Source organism: Misgurnus anguillicaudatus, chromosome 7 (genome assembly GCF_027580225.2).
Source record: "Misgurnus anguillicaudatus chromosome 7, ASM2758022v2, whole genome shotgun sequence".
NCBI classification, from domain to species: domain Eukaryota; kingdom Metazoa; phylum Chordata; class Actinopteri; order Cypriniformes; family Cobitidae; genus Misgurnus; species Misgurnus anguillicaudatus.
This window is the reverse complement of record NC_073343.2, coordinates 21,993,263-22,019,407: the sequence shown is the minus strand read 5'-3', so window position 1 is coordinate 22,019,407 and position 26,145 is coordinate 21,993,263. Positions and strand designations below refer to the sequence as shown.

Genomic DNA, 26,145 nt, shown 5'->3' with positions numbered 1-26,145 from the left:
CATGGCTTCCAACTATTTTTATTTCATGCACATTTAATATGCAGTCCACAATCGAAAAATCATAAATCTTTTAGGGGTGTCATACTCGAGGCCTAAGTCCCGCCCCCTTATTTAATGTGGCCCGTGACAGCTTACAAGTTATATCATTTATGTGGCCCGCAGGAGTTTACAGATTATTTTATTGTTATTATAAGCATTATTTTTGCAGGTTTTTTGCCAACACTAATTTATGTCCCGCCAAGTCTTTTTTTTATACTTTTTTTTAATTAATGAGTGATAATTTATTTAAAATATATAATTTATATAAATTCATTTTAAGGTATAATTTATTTTATTATTAATATAATCTGTACAATATAACATACTTTAATACACTTTGTCATTATTTGTCCTGAGCTACTTTCAACTACTTCTAGTTACCAAAACTAGTAGCTAATCAATCACAGAGGTAAATGTGCAATGTAATAGGAGATACATATAGTCTTACAAATACAACCGACCCTTTCAGAGCAACCTAAATGCTGATGTGGCTCGGGATGAAATTGAGTTTGGCACCCCTGATTTGAACTATTGACTGTTTCAGTTATAGTAAACCAGCACCACCATCCCATGCTGGTCATACCAGCAAGACCAGCCTATGTTCCCTTACGAAAATTAACTATGGTTTTACTACAGTTAAAACCAAAAAACCATGGTTACTGTTGCTAAACCCCTGCTGAAAAAACAAAACCATTACAGAAAATTCTATTGGTTTTATTGGGAATTTTATTGGTTCTAATGGAATATGGCCCAAACTACACTACACTACAGTGTATTGGTTTTTGTTGGTCTTTAAAACTAAAAGTATGTATTGGTAATGGTTCCAGAATGGGAATTATGCTGGTCTATGCTGTTTTTATCAGCAGGGAGCAGCATTTCGGTGTCACGTGAAATAGGGTATTGGCTCGGTGTAAAGAGATCTTATTGTTTGAGATGTAAAACAGGCAGGCTGTCGGTGGTAACTTGACAGGATTGCACAGCACTTGAAGTATGCGCCCCTGTGTTTTGTTTACCAATTAACTTATGCTAATGTAATGCACAAAACCCGCCAAACTGATCCCAAACCAGCTTTTAATTTGTCCACCCGCTCGATCTGCGCGTGTCCATTAGTCGTGCTTTAAAGGTTACAAGTTTATTGAAATGTCAAAATAGTCGCGCTTTTAAAACATGCGTCAGAAGACCTACAATATGCGTCTATATCCTAACGCCTCTGCCTAGCTACTGACGTTTCTTTAGATGTTCCCACATCCCCTTTACGCAGCCCAACAGGTGGAAGAAACTGCAGCATGTCTTCCCAGACAGCATATTTGGACACACTCGCGTTTTGAGTCAGCTCGGCTCAAACACACCTCAGGTGACGCAAAGAAGCGATAGACAAATGCTGTCTTTACAGGAGGACACTTGGAAGTGAGAAAGTCTGGGGAAGGCACTTGAGATGAGCGTTTCGTTTTCAGTCATTTGCGCGTCTTCAAAGGAAAAACTTTGACGCAATTGTGTGTATCGAAACCAGCGTGCGATGCTATTTGATGTGAGCAAATATAATGGGCTGTTGAGCTTACAGAGGATATGAATTCACACTTTGAAAATGTCTTGACTGAGGAGAATTGGATAAAAATCAAGCTGAAGGTAGGCTAATGTATTTTTAAGCTGCTATTTTCTTCATTACATTTTAAGATGTGAAAACCACAATTTCCCCTATAGTCATAGTTAAAACAATTCTCACTAGTGTTATAAAACCGGTTCCCTGTTATGCATTATTGTCATTACACAATATCAAATGAAAGCACATCTTTTAATTGAACATTTTGTGAAGACGATCTTATTATTTTGTTATAATAGTACCGTTACAACTTTATGAAAAGCATTTTGGGCAGAAAACGTGTTTAGATATAGGCTATGTGACTCTACATGTTATCCGTTAGTTATCCTTAAGCTGTAAGGCTATTAGCTGGGTCATCATATAACTAAGAACAGCATCAACAGCTGTCTACCTGCTGGATTATTAATAGCAGTATGTGCGTTATTAACGATGGTTAACAATTAATTCTTAAATATCGGTTAAATATGTCATCTTAAAATAAAGCAAACCAGCATAGAGTAAAGTATAGGTCTGTTCACGTGCAGATCTTTCACACATTGTTTGGTAAATGTTTACAGTCGCTGCCAAACACCTTATTTTAAAAAAAAATCTCAGTCAAATTCCTGATTTATTTTAATTAAATGCAAGAAATCCAATGCCTATACTATATCATTCGCCTATAGCCTTTACATTACTTGCATGGCAACCGTAGTTGTACTGTGGTATTTGCAGTAAACCCATGGATGCGAGATCATGCGACAGTTAAATCAACTTAATTATGACTTCTGTTAAACCAACTGCTGTGTTTGTTGTTAAAAATAAGAGCACATTTACAAAATGGCTGTAACTTGAATGAGAGTTCAGACTCGGATTCCTTCACTCTCCAGATTTATCTACAAAATGTAGCTATTAAAATAAATGTACTATTCTTTCTCTGTAGTGAAACCTTAGTCAGTTTTCCTCATACTGTACTTTTGTGTCTATTGTGTCAAATAATAATGAACAAACACTTCAGCTGTCATTGATGCAACTGTTCAGCTGTCAAGATCAAGCAATTTCCTGTGATTCAACTTTGAGTGGGAGTTGCTATCTTTAGAAAAAATGATAACCTCAAATCTTTTTTACGAAATAAAATAAATTTGAATATTTTCTCAGATGTTAAACTAAGGCAATCACGTTTGATCACATAATTATGAATGGTATTTTGTTGACAACATTTGATGTTACTACAGACATGAGGTCACATACTGCATATACCGTCTAGTACAGCAGCACTCTTTCTCATATTTCTTTTATATATCTATAAAGACGTTAATATCAATTCATTTTTGAATCTGTGCAAAAGTACCAATGTATGCCAAAGCATCAATCTTTGTGTTGCTAAGCAACATACTTTACTGCAGGGCTATTCAATATAGGGTATATGTGCAACTTACTTCTGCATTCCTGTTAAAGGGGACATATCGTGAAAATCTGACTTTTCAGAAAAGATCAACCCAGTAACTTAGTTTTGGCTCTTCTTGTGATGTCAGAAGGTGATAATGCCGCCCCTTAATCTGCACTATCCAACCACAGCTCTGCCATTCAGTGCAGAGATCAACTTATTGGCATATAAAAGGACACACCCAAAAACGGCAAATTTTTGCTCATACCTACAAAGTGGCATTTTTTGTGGTTTGGTCATGTGCCGTTCAAGCTGTTTAGCTCTAACCCTAAACCAACACACCTGAAGAAGCTAATGTAAGGCTGCGTCCGAAAGCTTCATGAGGCAATAACTTTGGCAGCATGAAGGCAGCTCTGGGAAATGCATTCGTGCACCCTTCATAGGCAACGTAATGGAATTCTGTTTTAAATATAAACAGAGGGCGCCTTTGTGATAACTCACCCCATATCTGAAAACTACAATACTAATTTCTCGCTAGAAATGTACAAGATGATGAAGTATCTCAGAATACTTAGGAAGCAAAGCAAACACTGGATTCGGATGTGTCTTGATGCCTTTCTGCCATGGAATGCTGCCTTCGAAGGCAGTATTTTAGAGCTTTCGGACGCAGCCTAAGTCTACAGGATTATTTAAAAATAACTGGCAGGTGTGTTCAATTAGGGTTGAAACTAAACTCTTTAGGATATCCACCCTCCAGGACCGGAATTGAATAGCCCTGGTGAACTGTATAGGCTGGAACAGGGAATACGAACATGTGATTGGAAGGCCATGTGAATGCTGACATTGACGAGCTGAGATTTTCATTCAAAAGTTGCATATTTTTACAACTCTCAGCGCTGAGCGCAGAAAAAACACTGAGCGCCGGCTTTCAGCGTGGAAAAAACGGCCAGCTGCTGGCTTTTTTTTAAAAACATCGCGCTTTTATTGAAACCAATTAAAAACATACGCTGACCGCTGGCGTAAAAGCTTGGGTGTGCACGCACCCAACTCTCCACTGCACATATATTTTGGTCTGGGGTGCTGAAAACAGACAAGTAGTAATAAAGCTTAGTAAACCTTGCTGAAATAAACAGCCTTGTTTTAGCTGGTCTCTCTGCCTGGCTTGTTTTAAAGGGGTTTTGGCCACTTTTTAGCTGGTCAAGCTACTGTAGTCTTATCGCTTCAGGTTGGAAGCATGGTAAGTTTGGTTTAATGGGTTTGCTGGCCTTACATGGCCTTAAATTAGAAATGTTGGTGCTTTACGGTGCCATAGAAGAACCATTTTTTGCTAAATGGTTCCATAAAGAACCTTTAACCTCTGAAAAACCTTTCTGTTTCACAAAAGGTCCTTTTTTTAGAAGGTGTCCAGCATCAGATGCTTTTAAAAGCCCTTGAAAATTTTTTTTTGCACATATAAGATTAAGGTCTGAACTTACTATAACCATTATCTTTAGAGGATTTAAAAAATATTTTCTGTAGTATTATTTACTTTTTTTATATTATCATTATCAAAAATTATCATAACCGCAACATGATATTACATTTACAAACTCGTGTTTCGGTAATGAGAACTAAAAAGTTGTCTAGGTACTATGACAAACAAAATTTCAACTTTTATCTGGAGAAAAAACATAAGAACTGCTGACATGGTAGCCATCTTGAGTGTCACAGTACATTATGTCCCTTCCAACAATTTTTTTGTTGTTGAAAATGTTAGTTCCTTGAGGGCTTAAACAATAATTGAAAATTGTTGCAGAGGATGAGAAAATTTTTCTTGGACACATTTATATTCCTTATTATTGTCTTTACATTTACCAATGATCGCCAAATACCACATGTTTCTTTACTGTAAATGTTTATAGTATAACATGCACCGAAGCTTTTTATTTTTTAGATTTTTTAATTATAAATATTTCCATGTCAAAGAACCCAAATCCAGTCATGGGCACGTTGCGGTAATGAAAAATTTCCCTTAAATGTGGAAAAAACAACAAAATTGGTTTGTATGATGTCATTTGAAATCATGTGCAAAATAGTACACGAAGAGATGTTTGTAACTGTATGCTTCTTATTTTGATACTCTTACTTTGCATTTACTTTTTTTATCAAAATGCTTCATGACACCTCATAAGTCTAATTTCGCGAGAATCACCCAACGTGATGCAGATTGGCCAATTAAAAAAGATGACCAAAATTAACTGTTAAAATGTCAATTACCCTCATATATAATGTAACTATTTTTATCTCTTATTTGCATCTCTTATTGCTGTCAAGCGGCAAATATTCTTGTTTTAATAAGCAACAGTGGAGTGGCTTTTAAATATATATGTATATACAGTAGATAAGATATTCAAGTTTTATAGAGTAAATGCTCTACTGTGTATTTACAAGGGCCAACACATGCTTCAACAAATTTTTTTGTCTACAGAGATCCCCAGGTTGAGTCACTTTCCCATTCTTTCATTATATTGGGTAATATTTTCCCCAACACTGGTGATGGTAGTGTGGCTGTGACTCTGATGCACTTCATCATTTCATGGATTGGTAATGAAACGCAGTCTTCTTCCTGTGATTCATTTGGGGGTCACGTCCGTTATGTTGCAAGATTCTTGATTAGTCACTGCAGTCAAGGTCTCATTTCCAACAGCATTTCTTCAATAGATTGACTAATCTGTCACGCTGAGTTTGAAAAGGGCAACATATGCGTCGCATCTGTGTAAGAATTCATGAACTGAGGTTTAAAGGTAAAATGTTTGTTGACATCTGTAAAGTGTGTTTCGCAACAGAAATGCTTTCTTTATTGGGAAGGGAAGCTTAAAAAATAGCTTTTCAAACCGAGTTGAGCTTTTTTAAACCTAGTTCTGCTTCTTAATATCTGTCCTTCTGTGGATTTGTAGTTTACAGTCTGATAGACTCAACCTACACATAGGCCATTTTGCATTCCAGCCATTCATTTCAGCATCAATAAGTGTTGGTTATCAGAGAATGATGTTGACTTTTGAGACTGTCCAGACATATTATTACCAACATAATTTTTGAAGAAAATAAAACCTACTGTAGTATCCTTTTCTATCTGGGGTTGTTAAGATGAAACTGTATTTGCCAGTGTAAATGTGGTTTGGATTGTAATATAAGTATGTTCAATATACATACATGGTCATCTAGCAGCAGATGACACCCATAAAGTATTTTAAGCAAGTTTATTTTAAACATTTATTGCTATATTTCACACTGGTGGTGCATAAAAACCCACAAGGAGGCGTTTTCGACAAAATGATCCCTTCCTGTCGTACTGTATACCCACTCTATTTCTATATGATTAGCGCATGTCTAACTCCCACACTGTGTCGTATGTATTCAAAATCATATAAATGACAATATTTTGTTTGTATCCCATAGATCCAATGGAATGTGATTACGCTAACCTCACCGAACACTGCGAACATGAGGTTGGGAAGATGAACATGTCTGAAGATCAAATCAACTGTACTATTAACCACGAGATTCACCAGTACCTGTTCTCGGGCGCATACATTCTAGTCTTGCTAGTAGGTTTACCTGCAAATGCCTACTCGCTGTACCACGCCTGGTTTCAGTTGAAAGCCCGTAATGAACTGGGGGTCTACTTACTAAACCTGACCATATCGGACCTGCTGTACCTGGCATCCTTGCCCCTTTGGCTGCAGTATATTTTCCAGGGGGATAACTGGAGCGGCTCAGAGTTCCTTTGCCAACTATGTGGCTTCCTGCTTTATGAGAACATTTACATCAGCATCGGTTTCCTGTGTTGCGTCTCCATAGACCGTTACCTGGCTGTGGTTTACCCCTTCCGTTTCTCCGCTTTTCGAACGGTGCGAGCAGCAACGCTGGTTAGTGCCGTGGTCTGGCTCAAAGAGCTCCCCGCAGGCATAATGTTCTTCCGGCACAAGGAGCTGAGTAGAGACAAGCACAACCAATCGGTGTGCTTCGAGCACTATCCCATGAAGACGTGGGAGTACTCCATAAACTACTACCGTTTTTACGTAGGCTTCCTGTTTCCTTTAGGAATCCTATCAGTGTCGTACTTTCGAGTCCTAAGGGCGGTGGGCAAGAGTACAGGTACACAGACTTCCCAAAAAACCCGCATCAAGTATCTGGTAACTAGTACTATTGTCATCTTCCTGGTGTGCTTCTCACCATACCACATCTTTTTACTTGTTCGTACGTTTTTCGAGAGGGACTGCACCTTTATCGAGAACATTTTCAACTATTATCATTTCTCTCTGTTGCTGACAAGCTTTAACTGTGTAGCAGATCCTGCACTTTACTGTTTTATTAGTGAGAGTGCCCAAAAGGACATGCAGAGGGTTCAAGATTATTGTACTCGTTTCTTCTGCTGTTGCTCCAAAAGCCATGGAAGGTTCAGCACGCATTCCACTGAAATGGCAGTAACCAATGACAACACTACAGGCACCACTGTGGTGACACTGTTGCAACAGATGAAAACTGATGTCTGAATGGGTTTGCATTGATGTTTTTGTACTTGCATCGAATTATGGACACAAGGCAATGCAGGCACACTTATAAATGTTTTATACCACGGGCATGTTGAATGCTTTATTCTGATTGGCTGAGAAATGTTCCATGGGTGTTGATTATTTTTCTGTAAACCACACACCAATCCAGGCAACAGAGCAATTTTTGTGGTAACCATGGTATAAGCGGAATAATTCACCCCGGTCCTTTGAACAGGGTTCCCACGGGTCTTTGAAATCCTTGAAAGTTTATGAATCTGGGGGGGGGGTTCAAGGCTCTGGGACGTTTTTTAAAATACATACATTGACACAGATCATTGAAAGTGCTTGAATCTATTTTATGCAAAAAAATATCCAAAATGTAGTGTAGGATAATATAAAAATTCTAGACTTTTTAAGCACACGTGCTTAACTCTTCGCTTTAAATGCTTATATCTTCTGTATCCGAATGTTGATTCATACCAAAATTCTTTTTTGCATAGTTGTGTTTGAAACATGAAAACGTCTTGAGTTACGTATGTAACTGTTGTTCCCTGAGAAGGGAACGAGACGCTGCGTCTCCCTTGCCATACTTCACTTGAAATGTGTCCCCACATTTGGTCCTTGAATTTGAGGGTATTGGACCTGGAAAGTCCTTGAAAGGTCCTTGAATTTGAAGTTAGTCAAGGTGTGGGAACCCTGTTTGAATTATTTGAAAATAATTCACACCCGTGCTGTGCATTATTTTCTTTAAATTCAACGGCCCGTCGTCATTTATTCCTTACTTAATACCTTTTGTTACCTACTGTTTTGTTCTAAAATGAAATATTGCAATATTTTATGGTTTTGGTACATCTATTTAACATGTTGCTTTTGTGTGGTGTCATTCTCAGGGATTGCTACCTTCATAATCACCAGTGGTTGACTTGAGGTTTGAGGAACCAGTGGCTAAAACTATCACGTAGCGTTCCAAGTCCCTTTAGCTACATATATTTCCAAAAATTAAAAAAGTTATTTCTGCTTGACAACCTCATCGGTTTTTCTACTTCTAGTAATATGCTTGACAGGAAACCCAAAATGAGATTTCTGTCATCATTCGCTTTTATGTTGCTCTTAACCCATATGATTTACTTTCTTCTGTGGAACGCAGTTTAGCAAAATGATCCTGCTGGATTTTTTGTACAGTATAATAAAAAGGTGAACTGGGACAGACACCCTAAACAAGAAAATGTGGTGCGATGTGATTGTTTGCAACATGCGACGGGTCAACATGTCTGGCATCATTGATGTCTAACCTGGCATAATGTTTTACATGGATATTAAATATATATGCGAGTGTGAATGAGATTTCTGAGCTGCAGAAGATGGAAAGATGTTTGCGTGGGACAGCGCAAAAGGTCATGGGTTCGAAATGAGGGGCAACCTTTCGATCTCTCTGATGAAGCCAACACCCATTTTCGGTACCCGCGAATGATGCGCTGCCAAGATGGTGAGGCTAGAGCCTGGCTCCAAAAGGGAGCCCCATGTTAAAATGCCCAACTGTACAGCAGAAAATAAAACCTGGTACAAAAACTGATTTGGTGTATATAGCTAATTTTGCTCTTTATGACAACTGTGAGGGGGTGAATTTTTTTGTAATTCATCCTCTAAAATTATATTAAGCCTTAAAGTTCCACATAATTAAGGGAGTGGCCACTTGTGTGACAGGTGAACTGTCACTGCTGTCACTACCGTCGAGCTAGGCGGGCGTGGTTTCAGCAACCAGCCACCTCAGCTTCACTCACATCCTGCCTCTTTACCCATTTCCGGTTATCCGCGAGTGATGCGCTGCCAAGATGCTGACGGCAGGCTTTGCCAACCATTGGCTTCAAAAAAGCTCTTCACAAACCTGAGTCCATATTTTTACAATCTAAGGTTCGAACCCAGGAAACATGCATGCTGATAAAATGTATACTTGTAATGCAGCGTTAGTTGGATAAAAGCGTCTGCCAAATGTATAATGTAATGCGATGGAAATAATAAAAATTTAGTAGCAGTAGTTTAAAAGGAATTTTAAAGGAAAACACCACAGTTTTTAATATTTTACCATCTTACCTTAACTTAGGTATGTATTAATTATATATTTTGAATATTTTGTGCCACCATACTTACTCGTGTAACTACTCATGTAACAGTCTTTAAATAGGGAAAACATGGAAGTGTTTGGTGGTTTCTAAATTCATCCCTGTTTGGATCCTAAGGAATGAATGGGGCTAGGCTAAATGCTAACAAATTCACGACGCGCTATACAAAGCTTAAGTGCACGTATTGAAAAAAGATAGGTATGTATTAATTTGTCTAAGTTGAGGTAAGAACATAGTAAAATATTGAAAAACGCTGGTGTTTTCCTTTAAGCTGTTCTTCTCAGTTAAACTATTTCTATTATGCATCTATGGTGTTTCTCTTACATTTATGTATTTTTTTATTTTTGACAGCATCCTGTTTATTTTCTATTGTATGGAAGAGAGAAGCTTAAACTCATTTAATATTTAATAGAAGAACACCACATACATGTTTGAAGCAGCATAAGGGCAAATAAATTATGTTTTTATTTTTCGATGAACTGTAGTTCTCTAAAAATCCCCAAAAGCTATGATGCCATGTCTACCTTGGCTTTTCAATGGTTTAATAAGGTGCATACAGACAGTGTGCAAGCAAAATAAAGTATAGAGTGGGTGTGAAGGGTCAGCCACCCCCAAGCAGGCCATTAAATGCGGACAGCATCCCGATGTCACGTCACATGCTGGTAAAATATGTAAAAGAAAGGGCTGAGCTATAGTCGCCTCTAGAAATCATGAATGTTCTGTTTGCTCGAAGCAAAAGGGTAAATAATGATGATGAGTGTTTACATTTTTCTTTTAGACTGAAGTGGCTGCAGCTATAAGCCGCATGTCTGTAACCTAAATGGCAGATTGTATTAAGATAAGAAATGTTCTCTGGTGCTTATTTCAAACCATGTTTATAACAGATCTTCAAATAGATCTATATATATCTATATATCTATATATCTATATCATATACATTTCTCAACATTTTACATCAAATGTTAATTGTGTTCATGTATTTGATTTATGGTATTTTTATTGTTGTTTTTATATTCTGTTGTTTATCGTTTTTGTTGCAAAGACAAATGCTCTGTTGGATATTTGATGTAAATGAAGGTAGATATGAAGCTGTGTATGGATGCTGTGTAGGAAATTAATTCGAAGGGATCTCTCTTCTTCACCAGACCTGTTTATGAAAGCTTCCTTTATTGCACATTCTGTGCATATAAAGTACAAGAATCAGTGTTGAGTAATGTTACTTTTAAAGGAACACAGTTAGTTGTACTTTTTGTGTTTCTGTTAGCACTTTGAAACCTGCGGGCATCTGAAGAATCCAATTAAAGGCCCACTGAAGTGCCTTGGAATGTGTAGCATTATTTGATGTGGTGATGATAGTTTAAATGAAACAACGGAACTATCGAGAAGACCCTCCACCTTTTTTAAATAACCAATAGTGTTTTTTTATTTATGGCACAGTCCAGCAAAGATAACAAAACATAGAGGATTGGACGCTTCAAAAAGCATTTGATTGTAAAGGAAGTTTGATGAGAAGCTCAAGTGTAGGGTGATTTCATAAAAATGTAGACTTTGTATTTTGTCTGTTTTGGACCATGCCAGTTTATATTTGAAGAGTTTGGTTTCAAAACGAGGCATAGTGATAATACGCACTGCCCGAAAATAGTCCCCTGCCATTAAAAGTAACCAAGGGCACTATTTTCAGGCAGTGTGTAATATCACTACGCCTGCTGCAGCCATGTTACGGCAGCAAATTCCTTGATTATTACACCAGAATAAGAGTATAGTTTCTAGCCATATCTGCCTAGAAAATCACAACTTGTAATTTTCTGTCGGTCTTAGTACACAATGAGTCAAGTTTTAAATAGGAAAAATATCCGAACTCTTTGGTTATTTTTTAGAGCAATGCTAATGGTCTTATCAGATTCAATGGATTGTGCTAAGCTATGCTAAAAGTGCTAGCGCCAGACCTGGAGATCAGCTGAATGGATTTCAAAACGGTAAAAATCAAATGTTTAACTGTAGGGGAGCTGGAAAATGAGCAATTTTCAACAAAACTGGAATAACCCTTTAAGATAATTCCTGTCCGGGAAACTATTTAATTTTAATTTCATGGGGGCTTTAAAACCGTTTCAGATTAATTCATTTTAATTAGATTTATTGTGACCCTGCCTGTGAAATCCCAGGTAATGATTTGGTTTACTTTCTACATGATATCATCATACATACTGTAATGTAAAGAACAATCTATGACAATGTATTATCTTTAATATTGACTGAGTAAGGTTATTTCAAAGATTGAAATGAAGTAAGGGATAATGTCTAGGGGATATTTCATGATAACATTATGACACTTATTACATGAATATTTACCTCATAAGTAAAATAAGGAACATTAAATATTGATTTGAAATATTTTACTAGCTCATTTTTAACAAATGCAGTGAGGAAAACCTTTTATTTTTTAAATAAGACAAGACATTTAAATGTCACAAACACACTCTTTGGTTTAATATAATGTATGTAAATAAAATGTCATAAGTGTTATTAAAAGACACATTTATATTTATTTTTTGTATAATATTAAACTCTACCTCTCAAAATAATTTGCAGCATCTGGGTTACTTGCAGTGTTTAATTGTTATGTGGAAATAACAAAACTGCAAATGTAGCGACTGGCCAATCAGAATCAAGCATTCCAACGAGGCGTGTAATAGTGAAATAAATGATTGAAATCAAACTTTAATGTTCATAATCTCATTATTATGATCTAATGATTATTAGACTTTAGTTTCAATTTCACAAATAGGGTCACACATTTGCACAAAAGTACTTGCTGAAGTTCTGTTTACTGCTTATCCAATTTCACCTTCCTAAAATTGAAAGATTCCAAATCTTCTGGAAAACATTTTCTTTGTGTTGTTGACAGGTGTCTTTACCTCCAGTGTGGTGTCTTAGGTAACTTATGATGGGATCTTTGGATACACATTATCTTTGCCTGTGTGGCTACATTATGGGAAATTGAGACATTTGAGAGTAAAGTAAACTGGCATTTAACACAAAACCGAGTTACAGTGCATTTATTATCATGTGTTCCTTGGGAATCAAACCTGCTAACCCAATACTCTAAACTCAACAATTAGCTAACAATTGGCCAAGCATACCGTATAAAGTTTTGGGAATTTTTCATCAGATTTAACAGTTTTTTTCTGAAGCTTAACTATAGAAAACAAAACTTTATAAAAGTTGCATAAACAGAGGCCTTCATACAGTAGGCTATAGTAATTATACTTAAAGCCTAAGACATTTTCCCACTAAACCATATCCTTTACTATTTTAAATAGCCTATATTTATTTTCATGCTTGTTGTGTTGGTGTAACCAGCCAGCCTTATTATAAGTCCACTGTTTATTTGACTAGGCGTTTCTGGGATGATCTTCTGTGCTGTTGATTTTGGTTGAACTTTGGTTGGTTGAAGGTCAGTAATAATATACAAATTCCAAAAAATGTATGTGTTATGTAGCACCATTTTGAATTAAAACAGCTGCTAATACATTAAATAAAAACAGGGCCGTCGTCAGAACATACGGGGGGCATTTTGTTTTCATGGGGCACACATCATAAAGTGAGAAACTGGCCGTTTCTCAACCCGAAGGCTGCCTCTGGAGGTCGCATATGCATGCTTCATACGTAAACAAGCCTGGTTTATTTAAGTTAACTGAGCATTACATTCGCAAATCATAACCATATTACAACAATTTACGAATAACTAATAATAGTAGTCAAGTTTATAATTGTTAATATTCTGAAATATGATGACTGAACGCATTTAAATAGACCAATACAAGTCCAGTCAAGGTCAAGGACAACAAAATACATAAGTTACCTCAAGATGTAACAGTTCCACCAACAAAGCAATAGCAACAATACATTAGCGGGTAGCAATAAAACAAACGTGATATGCTGCAGCATATAAAAGTGTACTCACCTTAAAATTATCGCAGCGGATCACGAGAAATCTCATTAGAACTCAATATTTCCTCTCATGTTGATTTTTGCGCGTGAGTTTTTTTCAGACATGAGCTGATGATGGCACAATACCCAGCAATAACTAGCTGGCCCTTACGAAAATTAACCATGGTTTTACTAACGTTAAGTTACAGTTAAAACCAAAAAAACGCCAAAGGAATACGAGTGACATCTAAACCTACAATACTGTATGCTTACTGTACAACCATCTTATATCATGTAAATCTACTATGTACCATACTACACCAAACTCCTATTTTAATAAACAGAACGTCTGATACGAAATATAAACGTATTGAAAGGTTTGCTGCTGCAGACTTGCCATTGGCTGTTGTATTTGAATAAATAATAAGGTGAGTCTAAGAAAGGATTACGGGGCTATTTTGGTGATGTTTTATTCTAAATATTATTTTGTTTCATATGATAATGTTTTATATTATTACGTTTAATGTAACAATGTGTCAAATTATATGATTTAAATTTTAAAGATCGTTTTTTAAGTTACCGTTGTAGAAATCAGTAGTGCGTTTTCTGTGGTTAAATACTAATGAAGATAACATTTACTTACAAAGAAGGTAACTTTTTTACCTTCAAAAATAAATTTAACCATAAGATTGGGGGGGGGCAGGTTGTGTCATCTGGAGGGGCACGACTCCTTAATGCCCCCCTTTGCCGACGGGCCTGAATAAAAAGTATTTTAATAGTATAGTAATTTAACAGAATAAACAGATTTTTTTTTTTTACATATTTCAATACTTTTCAATACCTTGGCTTGAAGTGATACAGTACAATGACATTTTTGAGTAATGCTGTTTAATTATGAATTAACTATTTTAATACCATTTTTGTTTGGTTCGGTAAACATATTAAAATATCCAGCATTAATGCCACCATGTCCCTTATAGATTTGCTCTTCTCAGTCATCTCGAATACTGGACTAAATCATGGCACAAGGTAATTTTTTCAAAATTTAAATTTATTTCTATAGTGCTTTTCACAATCCTGCATTGTATTTACTGTGAAGGTGCTTTGTTAGAGATTAGTACAGGCAAATACACAGAACAATTATTAAATCTATAAGACATATGGTAGTATTACGAAATACAAGTACAAGTATTAGTATGACCTGCAAATCGGTTACATTCATTGCCTATCAAAACAGTCTCAAATTTTTCAAAAATAACCTATGATTTAGCAGTACTAACTGTAGTTTAGTTGTAGAAAGTAGATTACAAGGACTAAAACAAAGACTTCAAACCAATTTGAACACTATGGGGCAGTTTCCCAGACAGGGTTTAGGTTAATCCCAACCCAGTCTCACGGAGTTGCGTATTAGCACGAAGTGCAAAAATCGCGCAACACACACGCCAAACTCCACCCTGGCGTGCACATGACACGCCAGTCCTTCCCATTCACCCAAACGGTGCATCTCCTTTGTCGCTTTATTTATTGGTTTCTCAATTTTGTTGCTATTTTTTACCATTTTCGCTTGGGTTTAGGGTTAGAACAACTTTTTGTTATATAAAAATGACATCCTAACCCAAACCCCAACTCTAAACCCAACTCCAAGCGACCATGGCTTAAATATGGACAAAAACATGGAGAAACCTGTATATTAAATAACCTCATTAAGCAAATCTAAAATCTAACCCTAAACGAAAATGGTTTAAAAAAACAGAAAAAAATGGAGAAACCAATAAATAAAACGACAAAAAAAGATGCACCGTTCAAGTGAATGGGAAGGACCGGCGCATCACACGCACGCCAAAGTGGAATTTGGCATATGTATTGCACGATTTTTACACTTCGTGCTATTTATACGCATCTACATGAGACTGGGTAGGTTAATCCAATACTAGGCCTTAGTTATATTTGGACAATTTAAGTAATTTTTACGAACATAGCTTACAAAAAACAATACTGGTGTGCATCTTGAGGCAAAACAGTGACACTGATGTATGTTAAGATATGTCAGTGCAATATGTTTTTAAATTAAGGCAGATGAAACATACATTTTAGTCTGGGACTAGGATAAGCCCTGTCCAGGAAACCACCCCAATATGTACAGTATTCTTCATGCCCTTAAGCCACAAGGTATTACAATCATTACATATAAAATACCATATGTTGCAAGTGCACATAGTTGCATATTTGAACAATAAAATAAAACAAACTATTAAAACAATATCTGGTTGGCCCAACATCATTAAAACATGTCCACATTTAATAAGATAAACTACTCTTAGAAATTAAGAGGACTTCATACATCCGCTTAGTATATCATCATTTGTTTGCAGATACCAATTGGTTTAATATTTTGTTATAATTGAGATACATTTTATGTTTGGCTTAGGTGTGCAAATAGTGTGAACTACATACTAATACCTCATTGGTTTCCTGCATTGACAAACTGACTTCACATCTATACTGAATAGGGTGGTACCACATACAATGAAACACAGATAAAAGAGCAAAAGGTTACCAACGCAGCTTGTCAGTTACACTTTGGGGTTTTTTTGTGGAGAAGAGTGAGATTACTCACACATATTTACACGAGTCAAGCTTTGACTGGTCAAAGATCTGTATCTTGTTCATCTGTTAAACCCGCACACAAGACAATACATCATGCTGCCTGCAGGGTGAGATCTCTAAGCCGCTGTATGATGTCCGAATGGTACGGGTGAAAAGTCAATCCATCCACCTCCAGTCCCAGGTTTGCCGTCTTACCACTGCGAACGCCGTATTTCACCAAAATGTGGAGCATTTCTTCTTCCTATTTATCAAAGCAACACATTTATACAGTATAATAATAACAATAAGTTACATTTATTCTGTATAGCGCTTTTCTGCAGCACTCAAAGTGCTTTATATATGAAAGGGGGATTCTTCTGAACCACCACCAATGTGAAGCATCCACCTGAATGATGTGACAGCAGCCATATTGTGCCAGAACGCCCACCACACACCAGCTTATTAGTGGAGAGGAGACCAATTAGTAATATCACCAATTAGTATACACTCACCTAAAGGATCATTAGGAACACCTGTTCAATTTCTCATTAATGCAGTTATCTAATCAACCAATCACATGGCAGTTGCTTAAATGCATTATGGGGTGTGGTCCTAGTCAAGACAAACTCCAAACTGAATGTCAGAATGGGAAAGAAAGGTGATTTAAGCATTTTTGAGTGTGGCATGGTTGTTGGTGCCAGACGGGCCGGTCTGAGTATTTCACAATCTGCTCAGTTACTGGGATTTTCACGCACAACCATTTCTAGGGTTTACGAAGAATGGTGTGAAAAGGGAAAAACATCCAGTATGCGGCAGTCCTGTGGGCGAAAATGCCTTGTTGATGCTAGAGGTCAGAGGAGAATGGGCCGACTGATTCAAGCTGATAGAAGAGCAACTTTGACTGAAATAACCACTCGTTACAACCGAGGTATGCAGCATAGCATTTGTGAAGCCACAACACGCACAACCTTGAGGCGGATGGGCTACAACAGCAGAAGACCCCACCAGGTACCACTCATCTTCACTACAAATAAAAAAAGAGGCTACAATTTGCACAAGCTTACCAAAATTAGACAGTTGAAGACTGGAAAAATGTTGCCTGGTCTGATGAGTCTCGATTTCTGTTGAGACATTCAGATGGTAGAGTCAGAATTTGGCGTAAACAGAATGAGAACATGGATCCATCATGCCTTGTTATTACTGTGTAGGCTGGTGGTGGTGGTGTAATGGTGGGTGGGGTGTTTTCTTGGCACACTTTAGGCCCCTAAGTGCCAATTAGGCATCGTTTAAATGCCACGGCCTACCTGAGTATTGTTTCTGACCATGTCCATCGCTTTGTGACCACCATGTACCAATCCTCTGATGGCTACTTCCAGCAGGATAACGCACCATGTCACAAAGCTCGAATAATTTCAAATTGGTTTCTTGAACATGTCAATGAGTTGACTGTACTAAAATGGCCCCCACAGTCACCAGATCTCAACCCAATAGAGCATCTTTGGGATGTGGTGAAATGGGAGCTTCATGCCCTGGATGTGCATCCCACAAATCTCCATCAACTGTAAGATGTTATCCTATCAATAAAGAATGCCTTCAGCACCTTGTTGAATCAATGCCACATAGAATTAAAGCAGTTCTGAAGGGGAAAGGGGGTCAAACACAGTATAAGTATGGTGTTCCTAATAATCCTTTAGGTGAGTGTATAAGGGGATGATCTGTAGGCTTGATGCCGGGGCCCACCACTACTCTTTTTCAAAAGACATCCTGGGATTTTTAATGACCACAGAGACTCAGGACATCAGGTTTAACATCTCATCCGAAGGACGGTGCTTTTTTGATAGGACCCACACAAACCACAGGGTGAGCACATGTATGTATGAAGTTTGCAGCTTTATGGATTCATGGTACTGGTCTTTTGTTTTTAAGTACCATGAATGGAAATGGGAATTTTAAAAACAGGAAAATGTCTGTCGTCAACGGCCACTAGCAGCAACAACATGACAGACACAAATACTTGGGCTCACTGAAAAGAATGCGAGTATATGGTTAACAGGTCCATTCCAGACTTTGTGGCCGTGATAATTATACCTTGTGCTGGCAGAGGTTCTGAAGTGGCTTGCCCTTCACCACAAATATAAAAATGGCCAGCGTTAATGTTACCCTGTCCTTATAGATTTAGTCTAAGTCTCAGTTATCTCTACTGGATAGAGCACGGCCCCTGCTTAGGGCCTCAGTTTCCTGTCAACAGCATGCATGCAGTCACCAACAGTGTTCTACAAATCAGCCGTGATCTCTGATGCTATCACAAATCGCACAACAAAATCCGTTGTGAGGGTTTCTTTGTGAGTCAAACTTTGTGGCTTTTGATAAAAAACATAAATGAAGGTTTTGTTGTCATTGAATAATTTTGTGTGTGTGTGTGTGTGTGTGTGTGTTAAATTAAAGGGCTTTTACCTTGGCTATGGTGGGTAAGCAGGCAGTCCACCGGCTCTGTTGCTCAGGTGTGGGATGCAGACCAAGGCCCCTTTGAATGTAACGGCGGTGTATTGAACATAGATTCAGAACATACAAAGCACACGCCACACCGTATCCGCCCCAGTTGGACACTCCTACAAGACATAAGACAATAACTGTGAGACAGATAGTATTTAAGTTTAAAGCAAGTAGATTAAGCAATAAGGCTTTGGCTTTTGGGGATGCTTCACATCCTTAATCTCTAAAATGCTGTGTACGTGAATCAACAGGATACAACATTTGCTCTGCCTTTAAAAATAAGACAAATCAATTGTAAGCCATTAAAGGAATAGTCTACTCATTTTCAATATTAAAATATGTTATTACCTTAACTAAGAACTGTTGATACATCCCTCTATCATCTGTGTGCGTGCACGTAAGCGCTGGAGCGCGCTGCGACGCTTCGATAGCATTTAGCTTAGCCCCATTCATTCAATGGTACCATTTAGAGATAAAGTTAGAAGTGACCAAACACATCAACGTTTTTCCTATTTCAGACGAGTAGTTATACGAGCAAGTTTGGTGGTACAAAATAAAACGTAGCGCTTTTCTAAGCGGATTTAAAAGAGGAACTATATTTTATGGCGTAATAGCACTTTTGGGAGTACTTCGACTCGACGCAGTAACACTCTCCCTCTCCCATTATGAGAGTGAGAAAGGGAGCGGACTTTTCAGGCGAGTCGAAGTACTCCCAAAAGTGCTAATACGCCATAAAATATAGTTCCTCTTTTAAATCCGCTTAGAAAAGCGCTAACTTGCTCGTATAACTACTCGTCTTAAATAGGAAAAACGTTGATGTGTTTGGTCACTTCTAACTTTATCTCTAAATGGTACCATTGAATGAATGGGGCTAAGCTAAATGCTATCGAAGCGTCGCAGCGCGCTCCAGCGCTTACGTGCACGCACACAGATGATAGAGGGATGTATCAACAATTCTTAGTTAAGGTAATAACATATTTTAATATTGAAAATGAGTAGACAATTCCTTTAATAAAAGGTCAATGAAATATTTTTCAAATGTAAGCTTAAATGGCTAAAACAAAGACAACTGGTTAAACAGTCAGGTTAAAGGGACATTTTCCAGCTCCCATAGAGTTAATTTTTTTTACAGCCTTGGAATCCATTCAGCCAATCTCTGGGTCTGGCGGTATCACTTTTAGCATAGCTTAGCATAATCCATTGAATCTGATTAGAACATTAGCATCACGCTAAAAATAACCAAAGAGTTTCGATATTTTTTCTGTTTAAAGCTTGACTCTTCTGTAGTTGCGTTGTGTACTAAGACAAGGTGCGATTTTCTAGGCAGATATGGGTAGGAACTATACTCTCATTCTGTCGTAATTATCAAGGACTTTGCTGCCGTAACATGGCTGCAGCAGACGTAGTGATATTACTCACTGCCCGAAAATAGTCCCCTTGGCTACTTTCAATAGCAGGGGACTATTTTCAGGCGCTGCGTAATATCATTGCGCCTGCTGCAGCCATGTTACAGCAGCAAAGTCCTTGATTATTATGCCAGAATAAGGGGAACAGCCCCCAGCCATATCTGCCTAGAAACTCGCAACTTCTAATTTTCCGTCATTCTGTACACGATGCAACTACAGAAGAGCCAAGCTCCAAATAGGAAAAATATTGAAACTCTTTGGTTATTTTTTTAGCACGATGCTAATGGTCTAATCAGATTCAATGGACCATGCTAAGCCATGCCGAAAGTGGTGGCACCAGACCCGGAGATCGACTGAATGCATTACAAAACAGCAAAAATATAATGTTTAACTCTAGGGAAGCTGGAAAATGAGAATATTTTCAAAAAAAAGTAGTGTCCCTTTAACTCTTTCCGCACCATTGACGAGTTATCTTGTCAATTAAGTGAAAACGCTTTCCTGCCAATGACGCTTCCCTGACGAGTTTTTACGGTAATCTACACTTCTGCTTTTATCCACTACTCAACACTGAAGCATCCACTGGTTCAAAAACAGTAAAAACTCTGTGTATGTTTTGATCATCGTTATAAATCTGGGGTGCGTTCTCCGATAACGTTCTCTCTTAGCGCGATACGAAGACTCAAAAGGTACACCTTAACTACAGGTATACCTCTCCTACGTGTGTTCTCCGAACTATACCTTAGGATGTTGCTTAAGGTAAACCTTCTTAAGTTCGACCTTAGCGGGTGCTGTCCATGGTGGAGGTGCTGCTGAATAGGTTGATATCGATTGCTCGACAATCAATTATTCCCTTTATGTAATAGGTTTCGCTGCGCTATGAGATAGCGGTGTTCTTTATTAAAGAAACATTTTAGAAATAGTTCAAGTTAAATTTATTTGGAATATCTGTTAAAAATATTTCAAATTGCAAACAACTAAATTCAACCATTTATATTTTTTATCAAACCCGTGCAAAACCCGCAACTTTATTTCCAAACGTATCATGTTTAAACTGCTCCAATTCATCCGCTATGCCTTGAAAGGATCATTTATATTAGGGGTTCCCATGCGTTGCACAGGGAAATAAAGTGGGTTGTGCAAGTACTTGGCTGTGCATTACACTCACAGTAAAATATATAAAAACAAACTGTTGTTCATTAGTTCACGCGTTTATTGTGCTTGGACACTGTATGCACAAGTAGCGCGTTAACAATGCGGATAAAGCTTAATGGACGCATTTCTGGAGCCTGTCTGTCTAAATATAACATATCAAATATTATATAATAGCCTATAAATATATATTATGATTACTTTAGATTTTAGCTTTGTTTAGCTTTAATGTGGAAATTGTGTTGACCTTAGACTATACAAGCAGTAATTAAGTGCACAGTTTATTTTAAATGTATATAAAGAATATGGCATGCAGTTGCCTCAAAGTTATAAAACATTAAAAAAACTTCGATGCAAAGTCGAATTAACATTAATAATCATAATTATTTTTTTGTAATTTTACCCGATTTATTTATGCAGCTAAAATACTAGCCGTTAGACTAAGATTTAACGGATATGAAATGCACAAATGAAATAGTAGGATTCGCTGTATAGCTGCCAGTTTCACCAACTCCATCACCCAAAATATATTTTTTAAATAGTTTCTTAATCATGTAGCATTTAATAGTTCGCAGTTGATTTCCCTTTGGAAAACATAATTAAAAATCTAACAACCATCAATGTAATGTAAATGTAAATGTTTTATTCTTTAAATATAAAAATATTTGCCTAATTAAACACGGAGTGTATTGCATTTTTTTTTTTACAAATATTTAGTTATATAGACTACAATGTAAGCTTTTATGAAAGTGATGGCCCCTAGTGGAGATCATGTGGGAGACTGTGTTAGGATAAGGTATAGCTAAGAGTGCTCCAGACCAACCTTCCGAACGAACGACTTACAGAAGTGATACGTAACTAAGAACGTTTCGGAAAACACGTATTAGCGATAAGGTACAGCTTAAGGTACAACTTAAGAACGACGTAGCGTTAAGGTAGTTTCGGAGAACGCACCCCAGATCTCTAACAAAAGTTCTTTACAAAAATGCACTTATTCTAACTTTTTGCTCAAAATTTTGTACTTTACTTTTGAAGAAACCTTTCCATATTTGAGAAGTAAGGTTAGGTAAGGTAAACTTTTATTGTCCCACGTGGGAAAATTTTTCTTGGGCTATCACCCATGCTGCAGCCGTACAATACACACATTAAATAATTATCATAAACACAATTCACAAATACACAGAATAGGTGTGTGACGAGACACTTAATTCACGAGTACGAGACATTTTAAGAAATCCTCAACTATAAAACAAATGAATGAGTAACTGAAATCACATTATTTTGAAATGTTTTACTAATCGAGCACTGTCCCCAACAATTCTTTTGCTAACTGATAATAAAGTATTTTGATATTTTTTGGTAATAAAAATATTACGCATGTTCCAGTTGTTTGCATGTGCAGGCTGCATACGTCATCAAGCCTGGTTTATTTCAGTTTATTTCAACTGAGCATTACATTCGCAAGTCATAAGCATATTACAACAATTTATGATGAACTAAATATAATAGTAAACTTTATAATTGTTAATATTCTGTAATAAGTCAGTCTTTATGAAGTATGCAGTCTACAAATGCGACCTCCAAAGGATGCACCGTTTTGTTTGAGAAACGGCTAGCATTTCACCGCCACGAGAAATCTTGTGACATAATTTCATTTCATTTCGCATGAGATCTCATCACACCCCTAACACAGAATAATAATTAAATAAAATTATACTGCCCCTACTTAACAACTTTATAAACACCGGGATGAAAGAGTTTTTGAATCTATTAAATCTGCAGCGAAGATCTTTAAACCTCCTGGCAGAAGGTAACAACTTATACTCTATGTTTAAAACATGGTATAAATCACAGACAATCTTCTCAGCGTGTCTTACAGTAGCGTGTTCATACATAGGCAGGAATGATGTCAATTCTTTTACTTAAATAATTTTTCAAGCATGTATCATCCGTAAAAGCGTTGATCTCGACTACACAGGCAGATTCCCAAACCATACTGTAATACAACATCTGATAAATGCAATCTTTAAAAAATGCAATCTTTGTTGTATCTTAATAAAGAGATTATCTACACGGATTTTCCTGTTAGTGAGTCATCAAAAAGAACACCGAGATATTTATATGATGAGACCAGGTTGTTTTCACACCAGTTCTCAAATCTTCTAATCTTCTCAAGTCCCCATTTTTTTTTAATAAAATTGCAGTATCATCTGATACAATTATTAGAGGAGCACATTCTGCATCCATCCATATACAAAGTTAACAAGACGGGTGAACTAACACAACCCTGAGGCTCACAGTTCTTAATTCAGAGAGTGTTCCATTAACACTAACCTGCTGCCCACACGGTTGGTTAAAAAAGAGTGATACCATTTAATGATAAGAGGGTGAACTTTAAGATCCTTCAAGGATCGCAGTTAAAAGATGCGGCTGCAACATGAAAGCTGAACTAAAGACGAGCTAGTGTCCTCTAGATGCCTATTTATAAAACGTGTAATGGCTATAGCAGCATCCTCTGTTCTTCTATTACTCCTATATGCAAATTGAAATGAATCTAAAACACTACTGGCCTCAGTTTTTACTAATTTAATCATGATTTTCTCCAGACACTTCATTACTATCGAGGTCAATGCCAGTGGACGATAGCCATTATTCTCCTTACAAGCTTTACTGGTACAGGGATAATAATAGAACTCTTTCAAATAGAGGGGGCTGTGTATGTGTCTACAGACTTCTGGTAGATGGACACCAGGCTTCTGCTAGTTCTTCACGGAAAATCGGACGATTTTGGGCAATTTTTTTTGGGTCATCGGTATCGGCATTCATAATGGCCGATAAATGAATATTTTTTAAAAAACGGACGAAACACAGAGACACACAGAGAGAGAGAGAGGTGAATGCGTGAGATGCAGAGAGAGAGAGAGAGAGAGAGAGAGAGAGAGAGAGAGAGCATTATTTTGTTTTTGTTTGTTTGTGGATCACAAAGTACAAAGAAGATAAGGAAAACTAGGATTCCGTGTGTATTTAACGCGGAGAGAGAGAGAGAGAGAGAGAGAGAGAGAGAGAGAGAGAGAGAGAGAGAGAGAGAAAGAGAGAGAGAGAGAGAGATAATACATTTTTTTAAATAAAATTATTTTCTGGTGAAAACCCAAAAATAAGTTTGGAAAATGGGGGGGGGGTCGTCTTATATTCGGGTATATACGGTAATTATAAGGTAGCTTATAAAGCAATATAGGGACTAATTATTACACACACACACAAACATTTAGGAGTGACCTTTATCTTGTTTACTGATAATATAAATGATGATGATATTAATAATGTCATCGTTATTTTTTGTAATTATTACTGTCAATAATTTTTGATGTTCCTCTGTTCTGTTGTGACAATAAAAGAAACAAGTTTCTTTTTAAAATGCATTATCATATTATTTTAGTTAAAACGCATAAATAACTACAAATAACTAATGTTAGGGAAATCTGTTTTGTTGTGTGTTTCTAAAAAAAAAAAAATATATATATATATATATATATATATATATATATATATATATATATATATATATATATATATATATATATATATATATATATATATATATATATATCGGCCGATATATCGGAACATTGGATTTTAAAACCAACACACATTTGTATCTGTATCGGCCTTCAAAATCCTTTATCGGTCGGGCTCTATTAGACATACCATCTGCCCCAGAAGCCTTGCAGGAACAAACGTAAATACAGTCTCTTGACCATATGCTGATCAATAATTGTTTAGTAGAGTCCAGTCCAGATAAAACTTCCAGTGCATTTTCCTGTTCCCATGTAAAATCTCTTTATTCGAACCTACAATAAAAAGCGTTCCAACTCATTTGCCTTTTTATGCATTTTTGTTTGTTTGAAAGCAGAGAGTCTGTTATTTTATATATTTAAAAAATAAACCAAGAGAGGTCACACTAAATACAGAGTTTGGTTCCAAAAAAAAAAAAATTAGTTACCACAAAAAAATCAGTATTGTATCTGGTCAGCATTAAAAAGTAAATTCTTAATTTTACACAAAATCCGATATCCGCAGTGTTATTCTGTCATCTTCCCTGTTTTTCCCAAAACGCGATAAACGCCAGTCCTCCTTCTCTGCAGAATCCAATAAATCCACTTAAACAAATCACAGCGCACCATTCCACGCATTGTAAATAACAATGGTGGCGCGTTAAATACACACGGAATCCTAGTTTTCCTTATCTTCTTTGTACTTTGTGATCCACAAACAAACAAAAACAAAATAATGCTTTTGATGGCATTGATAAACCTGACTGTAGAGGTTTTCTGTGGCGTGGAGAAAACGGAAGCCATCCAAATCGAATAATTTACGCGAGTGGCACTCAGGCAACAGAAAAATGCTGGCTGTTGCTTGTTCTCACACGGCAGCATCAAGCTTCTGTCATGCTAACACATTGACCCCAGGGGATCTTATGAAAAACTTTCCATTATTTTACTCGAAATCAACAAAAATCAAGCAGGACCAAAACATTTTACAGCTGATCGCTGTCAAAAAAGTTCAGCGGCGACGTTCCAAGAATGACAGCCGCAATGACAGGGTTCTTAATATGACAAAGTATGTGTTTTGATTAATACCATAATTTTTTTAATTGCATTTTGTGGAAAAAATAATCCGTTTCTATAATAAGTTTTTGAAAATCAAATTATGAATTTGAATTTTTAATGGTATTATAATAACCTAAAGATGCTATGTGAAAGTTTGTAATCGAAAATAGTAGTTTTCATCTTGTCACTTTCTTGGTATTGAAAACACGTTTTTACCGAAATTAATCAAAATGGATTTATTGTGTTTTGTAACCAAACTCTTCATTTGTACATGGTTATAAAGTTTGCATTGTAATAATAAACAGGAAGACTTTAGA

General features: G+C 36.8%; 2 protein-coding genes across 8 annotated transcripts in view; one reads left to right on the top strand and one right to left on the bottom strand.

Annotated features, from left to right (window-relative positions):
* The first annotated feature begins 1,338 nt into the window (after positions 1–1,338).
* gpr68 (G protein-coupled receptor 68) lies at positions 1,339–11,279 on the top strand. The gene is made up of 2 exons (XM_055173182.2): positions 1,339–1,665; positions 6,441–11,279. Exon 2 carries the CDS (start codon positions 6,446–6,448, stop codon positions 7,535–7,537), a length of 1,092 nt encoding a protein of 363 aa, XP_055029157.2. The 5' UTR covers positions 1,339–1,665; positions 6,441–6,445; the 3' UTR covers positions 7,538–11,279.
* A 4,226-nt stretch (positions 11,280–15,505) lies between these two features.
* LOC129417005 (D-glutamate cyclase, mitochondrial) overlaps positions 15,506–26,145 on the bottom strand; it is a 32,441-nt gene continuing 21,801 nt past the window's right edge. For all 7 annotated transcript variants that reach the window (XM_073869577.1, XM_073869575.1, XM_073869579.1 and 4 more), the window contains 2 exons: positions 18,628–18,782; positions 15,506–16,435 (listed from right to left, as the gene is read on the bottom strand). In XM_073869577.1, the coding sequence (XP_073725678.1) occupies positions 16,286–16,435; positions 18,628–18,782 (305 nt within the window). In that variant the 3' untranslated portion in view covers positions 15,506–16,285. The remainder of the gene's footprint in view (positions 16,436–18,627; positions 18,783–26,145) is intronic.